Raw genomic sequence first — 17,800 nt, forward strand, 5'->3', positions numbered from 1 at the left:
ACGTAAGTTACTTACTATAATATATACCCTCGAGTCCGTCTATCAATAGAACTAGCAAACCGATATTCATATCGGCCTGATTATCTCCAAAATACTACCTAGGTAGATCGTCTTTTTCTATATCAAGTTAAGAAAGGCGACATCGATCTGCTACAGCGCTTGTGTAAATTGAGACCAAGAGTTGGATACTTAAATTTTACACTTTATGAAACGCCATATAGTCGGGTAATATTGAAAAATTGAGCCTTAAAAATAGTCCTAGGTAATATTAGACCGTTTGGAAAATCCCCAGATATTCTATGTCTATAAGTGTCAGGTGGTACTAGTAGACAAGGATCGCAAAAATGCCAGAAAGGGGGTTCGCCAATCGGAATCAAACTGAGATTCTGGTTCACGTTGGTCCTATAAGAAGTTTACGTGAGGCTCTCTGGCATTTAGGGACGTAGCCCGGGCTGAATCGTGACTTGATCGGGAATGACGATGCGGCAACATACAGGCATTGAAGCCAATAAAGTCTTAATTTCTTACACGTTGTTTGGCAAAAATAGCAAGGGGTTTACTTCCCACGATATGGCTATCTAGAGCAAGCAAGTTTCAAAATGGAAGAGGGTAACAATGCCCGGCATTATGAAGTAATAATTCTATATATGTCGTGTATTGTGGATTCAATTTCACCCTGAAAATGAGTAGAGATAAGGGGCCATATACAACAACCGACTATGAGAGACCGATAATTGGGTAGGTTTTATCACATATGAAAACATTACTACGTGACTTGTGGCCGTATACAACGACTAATTGTCATACATGACCCCCTTTTAGTTTTCGAAAACGCCAATTTCTACTCAGTGCTGTTTTTTTCCTGAGTAACCCGACCATACCAAACCACAAATGCTTTCATGCAGGGCAACTATATACAAGCCCAAACACCATTAACCTCTCCTCTTTTTTTGATACCCGATCCCTTTTTGTAAACCAGTAAACGCAATTATCGGAAAAGAAAGCCCCCCAAACCATCTACTCTCTCTTTATGGAAGACCTGAGGTAGCGCGCTGTAGAAGTGGTCGATCATCTACTAGTCGCTCGTCAATGCTAGCCTCTTCATCGTCGAATACATCATCCTCTTCGTCTATAGACCCGTCTTGGCTATAGATAAAAAATTGCGCAAAAATACCTAGGTCTAGGATCAATGTCCCTAGACTACCCGCTAACCACGAGAGGTTGACGAGAATGTATCTTCCGTATATCCTCTCCGACTCGCCAGGCTGGCAGTGAGAACCAGCACAGTGAGGCTCATAGGCGAAGATCGAAAGAACATAAGTCAAGTTTCCTAGGCAGGCAAAAAGGAAGAACAAGATGCTCACCCCCTCAGTTGATTTGCGACGCCAATTGAGTAGCAGTTGAGGGAGGCGGGAGCCGAGGTAGAGAATAGCGCATAGCCAACCAAAGATTTGGCCTAAGATGTCGAACGAAGGGACATCCTCATCGGCAGACGATTTGGGTTGGCTGTTTGCGTATTGCCTGCTGAGGAGCCACCCAAGCACCCCAGCTACGCAGACCATCAACACAGCCACCGAGTTCCAGATAACTGATTGTAATCTCGTCGGTGTAGGTGGAGGCATGACTGGCGGTTCCGACACCAGTGGCACTGCTGGACTTAAGTGAGACCACCCACTACCCCTTCTTCCATGCTCATCAAGGTGGTCACTCAACAATCCAGTTCTCTCAGTAGGTTCTCCAACGGCTCGGCCGTTCGGCGGTTTCGGCTGAGGTGACGGGAGCTCATCCTTCCACGTAAAACCTTTGTAATAAAAGCATTGTGCTAATAAGACGAAATCGGCGATCGTGTAGTAAATTGCTAGAATGAGCATGGTTGGTAGGACCCCCTGAAGGACAGCGCCGAGAATGTTGAAGACATCTCCAAGTAGCCAGAGGATAATAAAGGGAACGGAGAGGCCATCGGCGGAGCTTCGTCGGAAGTTTTCGATGATCTGAGGAGAAAAGACTACGACCCAAGCCGCAATTGAGATGGAGCTACAGACGAGAAGATAATTTTAGCTTTTGAGTATGATTCTGACCTTAATTATTATAGCTTCTCACCCGCAGATACCCGATATCGCTTCAACGTCAAGGTTTAAAGGCGCCGTTGGAGGCGCCATTCTGCTTGGAGAGCTCGAAAGGAAGCAATGATTTGTGTAACGAGATCGAGATCGGCACCAAGGGAGCTCGTAGATCGGCGTTCTAGAAGGTACTTAAATCTTCAAGAATATAGAATTGGTGATGATACCTAGCAATTTATTAAGAACAGTGATTCGAAAGAAACGAGAAAAGTTAGCCTTGAATTATGTATACATATACAAAAGAAACAAATTGGCTCATGGAAAGGAAATTTTCATGGAATGATGGAGCTGAGAAAGTTGCGCCGACGCCAGGCGCTTTGGAATAAATGAAACTTGCCCACTTAAGATTAGGTGCTGGTTCCAATGACGCTCCAATCACCCCACATTCTACATTCCGCGTTCATGCATTCTGCGGGGACCCTTTCCACTTTCCAATTCAGATTTCACCTGGGCAAAACTCAGAATTCAGCACCGATAGGGCGACAGGGCTGCGGCTGCATGCCTAATGTTGTCCAACTCGAGATACCCATATTATGCGAATAGACTTTTTGTGCAACACTTGTAAGAAAACTCAATTCCTTCTATAAAACTCTGCAACTTTTAATGGTCATAGCCTTTGAGATCGGCTTCCCAAGCTACTACTACTTCAGAACCATATAACGTTTTGTTTACTCCAACATTCAAATTAGCTATCTATCCTACACATAACCTCGGCGGTACCTTACGTGGGTTCCTGCAGGTAGTTGGGGTTCGGAGCGAATGGCGAAAGAGGTAATTGCTTGTCGCCGCAAACGCCGTTCATCGGCGAAAGACAACGGATACTCTCCGTATTGACAATTATTCATCAAGATATCGCGACGAGACCCCGCTCCTTTGATGTCGAATTACCTCCGTATTATTCAGCCGAGACCGAGGACACATAGAACCGACTTATCTCCCTAACCTTACCAATCAGACCAATGTAATAGCTACTAACCCCCGAAAAGTCTGATACAATCACTACGCTCTCATTTTCTATGCTTATATCAAGATACACTTCCCTTGTATTCCTATTACCTATTTTATGTGTTTTGATTGCATAAATGAGCAAAAGTCTTTCTCACATTATACGTTGCCAAAACTGTCGCAAGCTTTCGAGTAAACGTCATATCGCCCGAAATTAGCAACCTAAAAGTAAAAATCAAAGCGTAATGGGGGCAGCGATTCCGGACCTCCCGATCCTCGCTGAAGACGACTCGATGCTGTCGAGAAAATTTGGCCGCGAGATCGCCAACTACTTTAGCGGTAGCCCTCTAAATCGAGTTTCCTTTTTAAGGACGGATTATGGCTTCTTACGCGCTGCTTTCGCTCACCCTAGCGCATCATTCTTGTTGTTAAATAACTTATCGCCCCTCGCGAAAGACGCCGCAAACCTTTCCTACGTAACTAGAGACGTAGTTGTACCACTAACCGGCGAAGAGCCCTTTAAAACTTCCGAGGAGGAACAGGCTAAGGGGTTCAACTCGGATGTTACACAGGCTGTCATCTTGTTTCTTGGCATCGATGAGAAGAAGACCGAGTTCGAGTATCGCGAGTATAAGGGCAAGCCATACTTCGCTATTGACGTCACCCCGAAAGGTACCGTCATAGAGAAAGCCACAAGTATCATTGATATTGTCAAAACGAATGGCATCTCTTTCATCGATGGGAGGAGGCTTTTGTCTCTGAATGCTCCTGAAGGTGCGCGCTAGCCAACTTCAATTTTGTGGGGAATTGATGTGCTCACTAATAAGCAGCGGCGATATACGCAGAAGCTCGTGCTTTGTTAGATTGGAATGCTCGGAATCCATTTTGCGGCGGCTGTGGCCAGCCGACGTTGTCAACCAATGCCGGATGGAAGCGAGTCTGTCCATCATCAGATTTAGCGGGCGTCCCTGAAGGTGGCGCTGCAAAGGAGAGATCAGACTGTCCCACGCGACACGGCGTGAGCAACCTCTGCTTTCCACGAACGGACCCCACCGTCATTATGGCAGTCGTCTCAGCCGACGGTACCAAGCTCCTTCTTGGTCGAAACAAGCGCTTCCCTCCAAACTGGTACAGTACGCTGGCAGGTTTCCTCGAACCTGGTGAGTCTATCGAGGAAGCGGTACGGCGCGAGACTTGGGAGGAGAGCGGCGTAACCGTCGGTCGCGTCGTAATCCACAGCTCGCAGCCCTGGCCCTACCCGGCAAACCTGATGATTGGCGCGATTGGCCAGGCGGCTCCTGGGGGAGAGACGATACACCTCGGCCATGATGAGGAGTTGACTGACGCTAAGTGGTTCACCTTCGACGAAGTACGGGAAGGCATGAACAACGGGGTCAGCGCTCTAGGAGACCCGGCGCCTTCAGGGTACAAGGAGGGTGCCTTAAGACTACCGCCACAGACCGCCATCGCTAACCAGCTGATACAAGCCGTTCTGAGGGGCTACCTAGACATGGTACCAAAGATTTGAGAAATCTCGCTTAGGTATATATGTATAGCATGAACACAGGGGGTGGCATTTGATCAACACGAACTGCGTAGGATTTGATGAACAGAGATGAGGTTGGTTTAGCAATAGAGGGAAAGATTCATGACGCATTGGGCGATGTGGCGTATAGAAGTAGGAGATATGGTTAGCTAGCATATAGACACATAGAAATTCACACTACCTAGCATCAATCTTGAAAGTCAAGCAGCTGTAGTCTTGAAACTGAGAGCAGAATTGTATCGACTATACATTTCCAATACGAGTCTTGTTTGACGAAAGCATTCTGCCTCATAGGTAGCTCATCTCTCACACTGAAGCAAACACAAATAGATACTTAGGTACACAGAGATCAGATCACGTGGTCAACTTAGCCCTGGTTGGCCAGTGCGAGCGCCGACGTTTTCTCCGCCCCACCTTTCGCCAACCCCGGGCCTTTAAATAATCTTGTCGCGCGGCCTTCGCAAAACTTTTTTTCTTCTTTTCCTTTCCTCATCATCAGTAAGGGTTAAATCTACATCGTCAAATGTTTATTTAATTCTACGAAGGCTCCGCTACGGCGGCTTGCTGAGGGTTATCACTTCATTCTCCGTGGATTTCCTTCCGTTCCCGGCCTCCAATATCGAACCTCGAAAGCGCCCTTCCCAATCAGCCGCCGACGCCAGCTCTTCCTGGTTCGCGACTGTGGGGTGTTTCCGACATGCCTACTTTAGCTATACGATTTTGTACTTTTGTAGTTACTGTTCAAGCACAAATTTTTCGGCGATTTCTTGAAGACACGTAGGGAGTTGTCCGGCTTTGTTAGAGGACGCTATAATATTTGATTTGAATATTCCAAAATGCTTGTGATGAATATGAAACAGCGATCTTCTTGGGATCATGTCCCCAGTATTCTACGCACCCGTTCATGCCGCGATATTTTAAGGCCGTCGATGGCTTCGTGACCCCGCTGCATGGGCTGAGTACATAAAAAATTTTCACCGTAGCAAAACATGCACAAGTACGAAATTTCTAGTTTGGAGGTTCGGTTGGTTTGTTATTTCGGTGCTGCGACTAGATACTAAATACCAGCACTTCCAGTACTACGTCCTCCAGTGACCCTATGCGATACCCATCTAGTAGAGGCGCTTGGGAGGAGACATGGTAGCCTTGATGGTCAAGCTACCAACGTTCTGCCAACCCTTCTTCAACAGCGAGACAAGGTAGTTGATAGCCAACATGATGTTACCGACGAGCTCATCCTCGGTCATGCCGACGTTTCCGACGGCGACACCCATGCAGAGAACCTTCTTCAGCTGGAACTTGATGGTGGACTTGACTTCGTTGATCCTGCCAGTGAGGTCGTCGGAGTGGGAGACAGGGGTAGGGAATTTACCGGCTGAAATTTTTACGATTAGATTTGTGATTCTGCTTCATGACGAGAAGGATGGTGTTGCGCTTACCCTTAGACAGACCAGGACCCAAGAGACGAGGGATCTGCTTGATGAGAGCCTCAGAGGCGACGAACGCATCGTACTTGCGAGCGAGCTTCTTGATGAGCTTCTTGTTCTTGTTGAGCTTCTTTAAGTCATCGGCAGACATGGCATCGACACCACCGTGCTTGGCACGGTCGAGATCGTGCTGGTCACCCAAGATGCTGTATCACAGATGTCAGCCACTACTAATTGCCTATCGCCAGTGCTAGACTGTATAAAGTGTGGGATGTAGTACCAGATGCTCATGTTGGGGCGGGGGATCGCAGGTAGTTTGATGGTGCCAGAGAAACGCTTGTCACGCTGAGGGTCATAGTTCTTGAGGCCGATCTGGAGCTCGACGGTCTCGAGGAAGTTTCGCTTCTTGGTGTTGAGGGAGTAGTCAAGCAATTCACCGACGTTGGAACGCACTCCGGCTATGGCGGGGTAGGAATGTCAGTACAGCTTCATGGTCGGCTCGTCGAATTATGAAGGCAACTTACCGACTGTGATTTTCGACATGATGACAGTCTTCCAATAGAGGGACTCTAATGGTGAGGAATATTGCGTTCGTGGGTGGTGGGAAATTGAGGGGATAAACGACGATTGCGACGTGTAATGGATTAGAAGGAATTTAAATAATTTTGCGATTTCGAAAATTGCCTGCATTTTACGATTTCGTGGGCTATCAAATGTGGAGAACTTTCGGTAAGACTCCACAGTTCCCATTCACCAGCCGCAACGCTCAGCCACACATCCTGCTCATCCACTATAAACTTACATGTCTTACATCAAATGTGATAGCTTTCCACCTTAGGAACATTTGAAATTGATCAAATATTGTCGGCTCCGCAGATCTATTACTTTTGACCGCACACTCACTTAATTTCGGCCAGAAACCCATCTATGCCTAAATTTAAGATTCTGTCGTTGTACGGAATAAGGCTGAGGTACATGAATTATGTACTACCTGCACGTGTATCGTCGCTGAGAGTGCTTCTCTTCAACCTCACTTCCGAGGCATACGGCCGAAGATAACGATGATGATATCGATTAAGTGCTCATCATCCGATGAGCCAGACACCTTTCGCCTGGCACAGTCCTCAGAATCTGCAGCCGCGAGACGGCGTCTCAAAGGCCAATCGGGTTTGGGGATTCAAATCCCTGCATAATCATGGCTCTAGGCCTGTAGACAAGCCTACCACCAGTCTATCTATCTAGAAGGACAATTGGGGGTATCTCATTACTACGTACCTAGTACTGTGAAACATTACTCCATGCCAATGGATCTTCAAAGTTAACCGGTTACCGCAGAGCCGGCCTACTGTTGGTACAGAGCTTGCACAATTTTGTTTCAACCTATGATTCTCAGATCGGCATTGACCTAAATCTGGTAAGGGTCCGACTGTCGCGACCCTTATACACTTGAGGCTAGAGAAGAACCCTTTACCTAGAGTCGTCATTTATTATTGACTAAGGCTTCATAGATTTGACCAATGGCTTGGATATGGTCTACGCCTAATTCTGCTGGCTCGCTTAATCGACGGAGAGATTCGACACGAGCCGCCACCCGTGACTTCTAAAGCGGCGCAGTTCTGCAAGAGCACTCGAACACATCCGCCAACCAATTATTCCTAAACGTCGGGAATTTGCATCATCCACGGTTCTCGAAATACTACTAGCTGACGAATTCGTCACACAGGACCCTGAGTTGGTGAAGTTCGAATTCTGTTACTGACAAAGGATCTCTGTCAACTGAAGATACCCAGCAGGCCAACGCTTATCGATCCAGGAGGAACCGGATAACGTTGAGGTGAAATTCTTTGCGTCGCTTCCTTCTATGATATGACCAATCATAAATGAGCGAGTTCCTGCGCCTCGGATGCCTTCGGGGATCGTTGAGATGGCTGCCCTCCTTGGCTGCCTTGTACATTGCCGCTCACTCCTGGTCCTCCATTCGGGTGATATGATGTCGGTTCTGCCCCAAGGTTATGTAAATCAGGGTGTGATATCACATCTCGAAATCCAACCCGACGGGACGGTCGAACGGAGTCCAACGCACCTATGCGGCTCCCTACAGAAGGCCTTCATATGTGCTTTGCGACCAAGTCTCCTATAATCTTTTTATCGCTTTTCTGAGATCAACGTGGATGAATTTTGATTCAAGCATTATCAAACATTATTTTACAAACAACTGACGAGCCGACGGGATCTGCAGTTTATGCCACTAATCAACTATGTTTCTGACTACTCGAAGGAAACGGTGTAATAAGCTATCGCCTATTTGAGAAACGCCCCTGGGGTGACATGGGTCTTCTCACGCAGGCCGCAGGTTACGTGCAGAAAATCTGCCTATCCATACGTGAACCTACCATGTTAGGATCTACCCTCCTTTTGGCCCCGGGTGGTGGGGGCAGGGGTAATAAGGCTGCCCTACGAGAAACGTACCGGTGCTCATGGCTACCCTGAGCTGTTTCCAAGTAGAAAGATCTGTCTGGACTGTTCCGACAACCCTGGTCGTTGCGATCAAGAAATTCATACGCATATGGCAACCCTAAAACTCGATGGTGACAGCCCCGTATCTACCTTCGATAAGTCGGCACCGAAGTCTTGTCTCACATCTTGAGAATGCAAAACCCGGCACTATACCGGAGGGGTGAGATCTTGTGTGTAGTGTGCTAAACTCTTTTCGTTTCCGAAGATTTAGATAGATCGTCGTTGCTCGCACAATGCAGTACCTTGTGCTTAAACCCATCACATCGATAGCTTCGATGCTATAAGCAACTACTACTTTCATTTTCCAAGCCGGTTGCCCTTTGAGGTGATCCAAGCATCGTCCAACCAAGGCAGGTAACTCATGTTGCCATGAAAGTGCTCAATAGCGATATACCTACGTGCTAGGTCTTTCACTTAAACATATCTTTAAATTCCAAAATGCAGCTCCCACCCACTTCCGTCATTGAGAGCTGGCCAACGCCGAACTATGTTAACCCGGAAACGAGAGGCCGATTGGGGATGATCGTCGGCCTCTTACTCGCTGTGATGGTTACGATCACTTTGGCGATTCGCTTGTACGCACGGAAATGGCTGACCCAAAGGTTTGGGCTTGACGATGTCTTCATAATGCTTGCATACGTAAGTTAGCACCGTAGCTTTGCTCTCAGCGCATCGTCATACTAATTCTCGACAGCTTCCGGCCACGACATACACAATTATCGGTGTTATTACAGAGGAGAAATTCCAATGGAACCGACATACTTGGGACCTCGAACCAGAATTATTCGTCCCGGGCTTGCAGTTGATGTAAGGCGCTCTTCCCACTCCAAATGACTTGTAAGATTAACAATATTTTAGACTCGCCAACCAGATACTATTCAATTTAGCCACTAGTTTAACGAAATTGTCGATACTCTCGCTTCTGTATCGGCTCACATCTGCCTCGGGAGATCGAAAGATGACCATTGCTGTGTTAGTATCAATAGCAGTGGTTAGCCTTAATTGCTTCGTTTTTATCCTGGTCAGCATATACCAATGCACGTAAGTTCATCTGCATATCGACTCAAACTCTAAACAAAAATCGTTGACTGACGAATCCTCCGAATTAGACCTTTATCGGAATTTTGGGAGCTCTCGTCGAAGCCACAAAATTGTATCGATCAGGATGCCCATCTCAGGGCGATCAACCTTATCAATACTCTCACCGACTGGCTCGTCGTGCTCCTTCCCCTTAAGACGGCGCTTGGATTAAATTTGCCTGCTAGGAAAATTGGCATAATCATCTTCCTCTTCGGTCTCGGCGTCCTTGCGAGTTCAGCAGGGATTGCAAGATGTTATTTCGCATGGATGTTAACCACCAGCTTCGACTCCGTCTGGGATAATTGGTCGTCGTGGTTTTGCAGCGCCCTTGAGTTAAATATTGGTATAGTACGTATATGGCTTCATTTGTATGCACGGATTTTGATTAACACATTTTCAAGATATGCGCCTCGATTCCAGCAACAAAGCTTTTCTTTTCGAGATATTTCCCAAGTGTATTTGAGACTACGTTTAGACAGCGTAGCTCCATGGCTATAGACTGGAACATAAAGCTAGTGACGCAGTCACCATCTTTGCCTACCTTCATCGACCGGTCGTCTTCATCATCGACCTTCCTTCCGCAGCACCCACCGCCGCCACTCTCCTATCCTCAACGTGCCAACCTCAATAAACCATTACCACCTATCGTATCTGACCGACACGTCGATCTGGAGGCGCAAACGGTCCCCGAGAATGAATTTAGTTCATATCCCCGCCCCCTGAAAACGTCATTACCCCAGCGGGCTGGTGTAAGGTTCAGTCCTTGTAGGAATCTGCCACCGAGCAATTCAGAATCACAAGATCGAACCACCATCTTAATCATGTATCGAGCCGATAACGAGTCGGTGCCTATGCATCAATATCCAGCCGCGCCTCATTAGCCTAAGTTCAAATATCAAGATTCCTAATCACGGGCGGATACATTTCTTTGATATCATTGGTAATGGCGTTTCGGTGAGCATCAATTCAAAACGAGTAGTTCTGCAGCTTCACGTAGAGTCTACTTTAGGGCATGGGTCACAGTTGGTTTATTCAACGGCACCGGAATTGCATTTTCATGGAGAGCTGGACCAGAAGTGAACTCATCAAGGGGAGGCCGTGATATAGGTGCTACTATTCGGCATAGATGAACGGCTCATACAGAGATACCCACTTTCGTTCACCGGAGGCTTAAGAACGCTTGGCTGGACACGGTAACTGTTACTTTTCTACTACCCCTTTCTTTCTCTCTGCATTTCATCCCGTGAATCATTTGCCTCCAAACGAAAAGCACTCGCCCACTTTTCCAGAGTCTATTACTATTATGCATGGATGAGGGGAGAAGTTTTACTATAGCACACCTAAGGTGACAGTGAGGGTTACCTTAAGGAAATGCATATAAACATACACTAAACGTCAATGTGCCTTGATCTGGCTCCCCGCATGAGATGCACGATGTGCAACCAGAAAGGATTGGCACCTGTCAAATAAACCACATGTTTGCATGCACCGCCAATCAAACAGCTATTAACAGCTATAATTAGGTACGCGTGCCAATTAGTCGGTGTAGTAATCGGGATTTGAAAAAAAGGAGTGTGTAGTTGTAGTTTACTTAAGCTCTACCAAACAAATCCACCCTGGAAGGATTCGATAGTTGAAACAGGATCCGATCTATCTAACAGGAGCTCCTTGATTACCGAGCCCAACACTACCTTTTCCGTGACATTTAAAGTGGGTAGCTAAGCTATCCTCTTCAACCGACTAACCTAGTATCTCCGTTCGGCGTCCCGGCAATGGCGGCACTAACGTCGCTGAACATACGTAGAGTCGTAGGTGACATGGAGAAAATGCTTCCAATTCCAAGTTCGAGGCCTAGATCGTTTTCTTTCTCCACGGTGGATAGTCTCCCTCCGTCCTGTAGCGGACGTCCTAAAAAGACCATACCGGAGCCCTGCTGACGCATAGAGACGAGCGTTCCCCACTGTTTGCCGTCCGACTTCAGTACGGGCGCGGGGTAAGGAATGGAGCATCCGTGAGCATCCATATCATACCCCCCTCTTCCAAACTCCCGTCCTGATGCATCATCTACATCTTGAACATCACCTTCTGGCGGGTGCCGAGGCGAACCCCAGGAAATACTCCGGGTTGCCTAAGGCAGAACTGTCCGCCTCTCTACCCATCCTCGTATCTCTGATACTAGGATCTCGATGTTTAGATAGCTTTGGTGACCAAAGGTTTAAACAGTGGTTGGAGGCTCTTCGAGGTGCATTCTCAAGCTTCAACTGCACGATGCCCGCCCTACTTAGATAATTGTGACGGGTTTGTAACAATACGAATTATTCATCTAGCAGTTGTGTAGGTAATCCATCGGAACCAGCCTCAAACGAATACAGTATTTCGCCGGGGTGCAGAAGCCAAGGTGTAATAATAACGAGCCGACGAAGCTTACGTGCCCAGGTACCTGACTATCCATGTGTCGTTTCTCTCCGGGTTCGAAGCTACTATCCCTTACCTTATCACTAATCCCAACAACACTAATCTATCCATAGCTGAAATCCATATCTAATGACAAGTCGGGATGGGGTTGTGGGATTTGACGATGGCAATTGCAGACAAACTATTAGAACAGTTGATGAATATGGAAATCCCTGGGAAAGGAATTTGGGGACAACAGTAACCACAATCATCAAAAACGCAGATGTACTTTTCCAAGCTCTAATTAAAACAAAGAAAACTATATGATGTCTAAATGTAGCTGTAAATAAGCTAGATTTTCAAAATGATCAACAACCGAATATAAGCTCAAGTGTCTAGATGCAATCAGATCACCAGCAACAATCAATCAACCAATCCAACAATATCTCTATCCTCCCTCTCAGTCACAAGTCCACAACCGCCGACTACCTGGGCGACGGCTGTTGTGACATCTCACATGGGATGGCCACGCAGGCCGTCATGTCCTGTTTCTCCTTTCCTCCTAGCGTATCTCTATCCTCTCAGGCTCAATGGCCTGGAATCGACTCTCCCCACACACCTCGGCATGTCCATGGTTTTCTTTCTTAGGTTTCAATCCGGAAAAACTCTACAATCAAATGAGACGTAGCAACCGGTACCTATATTCCTTGGATTCCAATGCCGGGCTCGGCTCGGAGCGTGGCGGTTTCTTCGAATGAATCCTCATAGAGTCTAGCCAGACTCTGTCACGGCCTCCAGTCCGGTGGAAGAAGAAGTAAAAAAGGTTGGAGTATGCGCTTGCATATTCCTTGGCTTGAAAATCATCCTTGGTCCTCAAATTTCTGTTGTTCTATTGGCTATGATATATCGGGTTAGCTAGGTCAAGCAGGAGACGTTGAGGGTTATGTCGTATACGCACGTTCTTCATTTAGCGAGAGTGGTGTCCGTGGGATCGTCTGTAGGAGTCCTGAGTGTTGGTCTTGTTGGTGTGAAGCAGCTTCTGGGAGATCTTTCCCATGGCTGACAAGTGATCCCTGGCCTCGGTGATTTGGTGCAAGTAGTCAAAAGCGTCGGGGACGTTGAATTCTTGCAGGTAGTTTTGCAGAGCCTTGTGGTGCTGGTACCATTCGTCAACCATGGGCTGCTCAGCGGCTCTCATGGCGGCCTCGGCCTGGGCATATCTGGAAGCATGCTTGCGGCTGCTGGTGCTGTCTACGGAGTCCTTGTTCTTGCGCTTTCGGCCCTTGGCCGAGTGTGCGGAAGATCCGTGTCCAGAGGGAGGAGACCCGCTGACGGTATTGAGGGAGTTCCCGTTGTCATTGTGGACGCGTCTCATGTGGTCCTTCAGGTTCCACTGACGGGGGAATCCGTTTCCGGGAACGGCACGGTCACAACCTTCATATGTGCAGAGGTAGGGCTTGTCGCCATGGCCATGCATAGCGTGGGCCTCTCGCTCATGTCGGAGGAGGCAAGCAGTGGAAGAAAACCGGGCGTTCTCGCAAGAGTCGATCTTGCATCGGTATGGCTTCAGGTGCGAGTCGACAAATTTGCTACATCCTGGTTAGGTCTGCGGGGGATAGTTAAAGTATCAAAAACTTACTCGTAGTTGCACTTGAGCTTCTCGGGCTTGTGGTTGCAGCTCGACTGGCCCTCCCACGGGCAGTGGAAAAGTCCGTCGCTCTGTGGGCAGGCGGTCTTATACAGTGGGTGGTCCCGGGCAGAAGACTCACCGTCACCGCTGGAGCGGCGAGTGAAAGAAGGAGGTAAGGCAAACATATCATCCGCCAAAACCACACCATTGGGATCCTCTGTAGTCATCAAGCCCATCTGGCGATCGAGGCTGATAGCGTTCTCTACGTCAGAGCGTGTCCGAATGTCATTGCGATTAGTTCAACATACCTTGGCGAAATGCCATCCATAATTGGCGAAGAATCGTTAGTCCGCGAGGGAGAAGATTCCATAGGGACGGACCATGCATCCTCAGGGAGACCAGGGGTAGAGAGTCGGGATTCAACAGGGCTGATAGAGCTCCAGGTAGTAGCAGCAGGCGAGTTTCCTGCGAGGTTGGCCTCGAAGTTCAGTTGCATCTGAGTGGGATCGATGTGCTGCTGTCCCATGCCCGGGGTGAGCACAGCGGGAGAGTATGGGAGTCCATCTGTAGGCAAACCTACGCTCATGGGTAGTGTTGGGTAGAACATCTGAGAAGATACCGAGTGGGTATCCGATTCCTGAAGAAGATATGCGTCCATCTGTGGATTACCTGACAAGTCATAATTCGACATGTGAGAGCCATGAGACATAGAAAGTAGCCTTGGGCGGCTCTTCTGTGCTGAGGCTTTGATAGTTCTGTTCTTGTGGCTTCCGGAAGAGCCCCTCGAGCTGATCCGTCGCATGGGCTCTGCGGCGGGAGCTTGAGTTTGCTCCGAAGCAATCCATTTGTTGGTCATGTCATCCACGGCTTCATGCTGGTCCTGTCCTCTGGGAGTAACTTGGCCATATGAAAAATGGAAATCCTCTTCGCCATTGAAGTTCTGTGTTCCTTCTGCTGCATCCCATACTGAACCATGAAGGTCCGCATGTCCCGTTTGAGAGTAAAGAAAAGATCCGCTGGAATTGGCAAGCATGTTTCCTTGAGAATAAGAGCTGTAGTCACTGAGGATTAGGTTAGTGTTCTGTATAACCACTACCTGGCGGTAAAATCACGAAGATGCACCCAAAATCATATACAAATGAAAATGGCTTCAGCATGGTACAACTTTGTTCCTGTTCCGCAATGTCGGTTAGTCTTACAGACGGTTTTGGCATTTTGGGGGAAGGCATCATATACAGACCAGAGTGAAGTGTCAAGCAAACTAAGTATCCGAGGGATCAGGACCCAGAGTGACACCATATAGCATATATAGTTCCATGTAAATTGGAAGATCCAGATTGTAAATTTGTGGGCGGCCTTGAGCGGAACGAAGAAAAAGTAAAGCAACGAATAAAAGGAAAGAAAAGCAAAACGGTACGGGAACGAAATCCGGCTAGATAGAGAATCCAGAAAATTCCAAGTCGAGGCGGCTGTTAGAGCACGAAGAGTTCATATGTTAGTCCACGAACACGCGATCAATCAGGTTGAGGCCGATCGAGTCGGCACACATGGCATACGTACTGCTGTCGGGCAGGCAACGAAACGCGCAAACCCGGTATTGGCAAGACAGTCCTCTGGGAAATTTGGCTGGGTGTACTCCGGGGATCCAGGTAAAAGCGGCATAACTATACTGCTCCTTGGGACGGGGTTGAAGTTCCAGATTATTATAGGCGAGTTTGATCACAGACGAATTGCCGTATTTCCTATTCGGGTGCACGCAATCAAGTCTGAATTCCTGGGAATGACAAGTCAAGGTCTTGCCCTACACTACTACTGGATGTGCGAAGCAACACAGCAGAAACGAGGGAAGCACGGCTTGCGGGAGGTCCGGTGAGAAATTGCTGCGAGTCCATGGTCCGGAGGTGAAGCATATGACAAGAGAAAATCCATAGGTCCGCGATATGAAAATCCTAAGCAAAGTCCGAAGTTCGAAGATCAAGTCACAACGGATCCGCGGGTTGGCTCTTCCTAGTCTGAAAAAATGCAATACTTGTCACTGGTATCCGGTAGAGTCTATCCTGGAGTTGCTGTTGTCACTCTTTTCTCTGCGCGGGCGATACTTACTGTTTCGTCGTTGAATATTTGATTATTTCTTTGATGATCCATCTGAGCGCCGTGGCGGGGGGCCAGACACAGGCTAGAAGCCTGTGCTGCTTGCGCGATGCGAAGCCTCAGAAATAGTCCTGGGATAGAGAGTCCGGGAAGATTGACCTGGTGTCCTTCTGGTATCCATTTCCTTGCAAAGATCCTGTTTCGGATTGTCCTGTGATGTTTCCTGTCCTGTCCGGGAAAAACGGAATAACCTCCAGTACGTCCTGGGCTGAGTACGTAGCAAAGCAAAGCACTTGCAATGTATTAAGAAACACACGATGCATACATGACTTTCGCAAATACATGATGTAGATTGTCGTTTGAAAATCAGACCCCAAGACTCCGGAAATAGAAATGAAAAAAACAATGCAATATACCTCGCAGGAGTGTGGACATCGTCCATATCTAGAGATGAATTGAAGCCAGACATGCTGTCCTGGCGGGAAGCAACCATGGCTGTCATTTGATGATTCCTTCTGGGTAAGGAACTGTGGGAACGAGTAGCAGGGCTCTCCGGATAATCCCTTTGAATCCTATGGCAGTGGCAAACACTACTGGGAAAAGGCGGTGATTCCTTGCGGAGCAGAGGAGTGAGACTGGTTTCTCAACTGATCTGTTGTTATACAGTCTGTTCTTCTGTCGATAAGTCGTTGTACAGAGGCGATCCCTGGATAGAGATAAACAACCGGCAAGAGTCAAACACGGCCTGAATGGGTACTGGTTGAGAATCCTGTGTGGGTAACTGGATAACTGTGAGAGCTGCGGAGCAGTTGGTAAAATGTCTTGGGTATAGCAACGAAAAATAAGCCACGGGTTCGGTTGAGAGTTGGTGATAATGGTGATAATGGGTCTCGGTTGGGCAGAAACGTCAGGGCTTTGGGCTGGAAAATAGGAGTGAAGAATGGATGTTGGGCAGAGAGAGGGGACATTCGGGTTTTATTGTGTGCCATAGGGAAGAATTGTGGATGGGGTGTAGGACCGGGTTGGCCAACGCACACGATGAGCGAGGATGACACGATGCCAGGGTGTCGTGCTTGACGTGATGTCGTTGGCTGGCAGAGGGCCATCGTTGGCTGTCGTTGGCTGGTTGTGTGGAATTGTGAAAAGAAGAAGCAGGGAAGATTCCAAGGAAGTGCAGTATTGCTATCAACCCCGCTCTGAAGCCAGACCCACAATTGACCCACGACCGGCCCATCAAAGACCCACCAAACCAAGATTAATTGGTCCAGGATCTGGGTATTACCTTCTATTGGTGAATCTATCGAACAGCTAAAACGCGCTTGGCCGTTCTAACTGGTTAATCACCTCCGTCACCTCCCGCAACCGCCAAAACCGCTAACTAATAACGATCACTAATTTCCCCTCACTTCTCTCACTTATCCACCTACGAAATGTGCTGGCAGTCCCCTACTGCAATCGCCATAGGCTCCCAGGGCTCGGTCCGTAACCATGTGGATACTCAGAGAGTTGTCGGCAGCCTATTGAGTCTGATTGAGTCCTATCGAGTCAATCGTCATGCACCGTGACGACTTCAACGAGGGGTTTCCGGCCGCTGCGGTAGGCCAACGCATCAGAATGCATCAGAACGCATCAGAACGCGTCGCTACCTCTCTACGTGCTTCTATCAACCCGTCCCAGCCCTTGCGGGAGTCGCGGAAATTCATACAATATTCTTCCTGTCTTCTTAAACCCCTCATTGCCAGCACGAAATCACCTGGTGTTTTCATCATCGAACTCTCGGCGGGCTGTTAATTGACCCCGATTGTCGGTGTAATTACTCCTTTTCGAGCCGAACTATCGACGCTGAAATGAGCGGTGAACGAAGAGATACATACAAGATGCATCTTGCCTTACATCTTACATTAGATACCTAGGTACGGTATCAGATTGTTGCTGAAGTGCTTCGATAATTGGCGCCAAACTAAACGTCCTGACTTGTCCTGCGTCACAATTTGACAATTTCGAGCCAATACCTGCTACCTGAGTAGGTGACTAGACCATTGATTTGCTG

At 47.9% G+C, this 17,800-nt stretch overlaps 5 protein-coding genes across 5 annotated transcripts; 2 read left to right on the plus strand and 3 right to left on the minus strand.

The window, feature by feature from the left end:
• Positions 1-651: 651 nt before the first annotated feature.
• On the minus strand, positions 652-2,398 carry F4807DRAFT_415829 (PQ-loop-domain-containing protein). The gene is made up of 2 exons (XM_047997078.1): positions 2,101-2,398; positions 652-2,034 (listed from the first exon to the last, which is right to left on the minus strand). The coding sequence occupies exons 1-2, from the start codon at positions 2,157-2,159 to the stop codon at positions 1,029-1,031; spliced, it is 1,065 nt and encodes a 354-aa protein (XP_047856900.1). The 5' UTR covers positions 2,160-2,398; the 3' UTR covers positions 652-1,028.
• Positions 2,399-2,567: 169 nt separating this feature from the next.
• F4807DRAFT_415831 (NUDIX hydrolase domain-like protein) lies at positions 2,568-4,854 on the plus strand. Its single transcript, XM_047997079.1, has 2 exons — positions 2,568-3,839; positions 3,896-4,854. Exons 1-2 carry the CDS (start codon positions 3,311-3,313, stop codon positions 4,591-4,593), a joined length of 1,227 nt encoding a protein of 408 aa, XP_047856901.1. The 5' UTR covers positions 2,568-3,310; the 3' UTR covers positions 4,594-4,854.
• A 769-nt stretch (positions 4,855-5,623) lies between these two features.
• On the minus strand, positions 5,624-6,721 carry F4807DRAFT_415835 (ribosomal protein L1p/L10e family protein). Its single transcript, XM_047997080.1, has 4 exons — positions 6,563-6,721; positions 6,319-6,496; positions 6,051-6,244; positions 5,624-5,986 (listed from the first exon to the last, which is right to left on the minus strand). Exons 1-4 carry the CDS (start codon positions 6,579-6,581, stop codon positions 5,724-5,726), a joined length of 654 nt encoding a protein of 217 aa, XP_047856902.1. The 5' UTR covers positions 6,582-6,721; the 3' UTR covers positions 5,624-5,723.
• Positions 6,722-8,993: 2,272 nt separating this feature from the next.
• On the plus strand, positions 8,994-10,516 carry F4807DRAFT_457879 (uncharacterized protein; the record flags this gene model as incomplete). Its single annotated transcript, XM_048001109.1, has 5 exons — positions 8,994-9,194; positions 9,250-9,362; positions 9,414-9,596; positions 9,665-9,983; positions 10,037-10,516. The coding sequence occupies 5 exons, from the start codon at positions 8,994-8,996 to the stop codon at positions 10,514-10,516; spliced, it is 1,296 nt and encodes a 431-aa protein (XP_047856903.1).
• Positions 10,517-12,628: 2,112 nt separating this feature from the next.
• Positions 12,629-16,683, minus strand: F4807DRAFT_415883 (uncharacterized protein). Its single transcript, XM_047997081.1, has 5 exons — positions 16,167-16,683; positions 13,968-14,720; positions 13,669-13,908; positions 12,988-13,618; positions 12,629-12,925 (listed from the first exon to the last, which is right to left on the minus strand). The coding sequence occupies exons 1-4, from the start codon at positions 16,250-16,252 to the stop codon at positions 12,997-12,999; spliced, it is 1,701 nt and encodes a 566-aa protein (XP_047856904.1). The 5' UTR covers positions 16,253-16,683; the 3' UTR covers positions 12,629-12,925; positions 12,988-12,996.
• Positions 16,684-17,800: the final 1,117 nt, after the last annotated feature.

Source organism: Annulohypoxylon truncatum, assembly GCF_022578515.1.
Source record: "Annulohypoxylon truncatum strain CBS 140777 unplaced genomic scaffold F4807scaffold_7, whole genome shotgun sequence".
Taxonomy (NCBI): domain Eukaryota; kingdom Fungi; phylum Ascomycota; class Sordariomycetes; order Xylariales; family Hypoxylaceae; genus Annulohypoxylon; species Annulohypoxylon truncatum.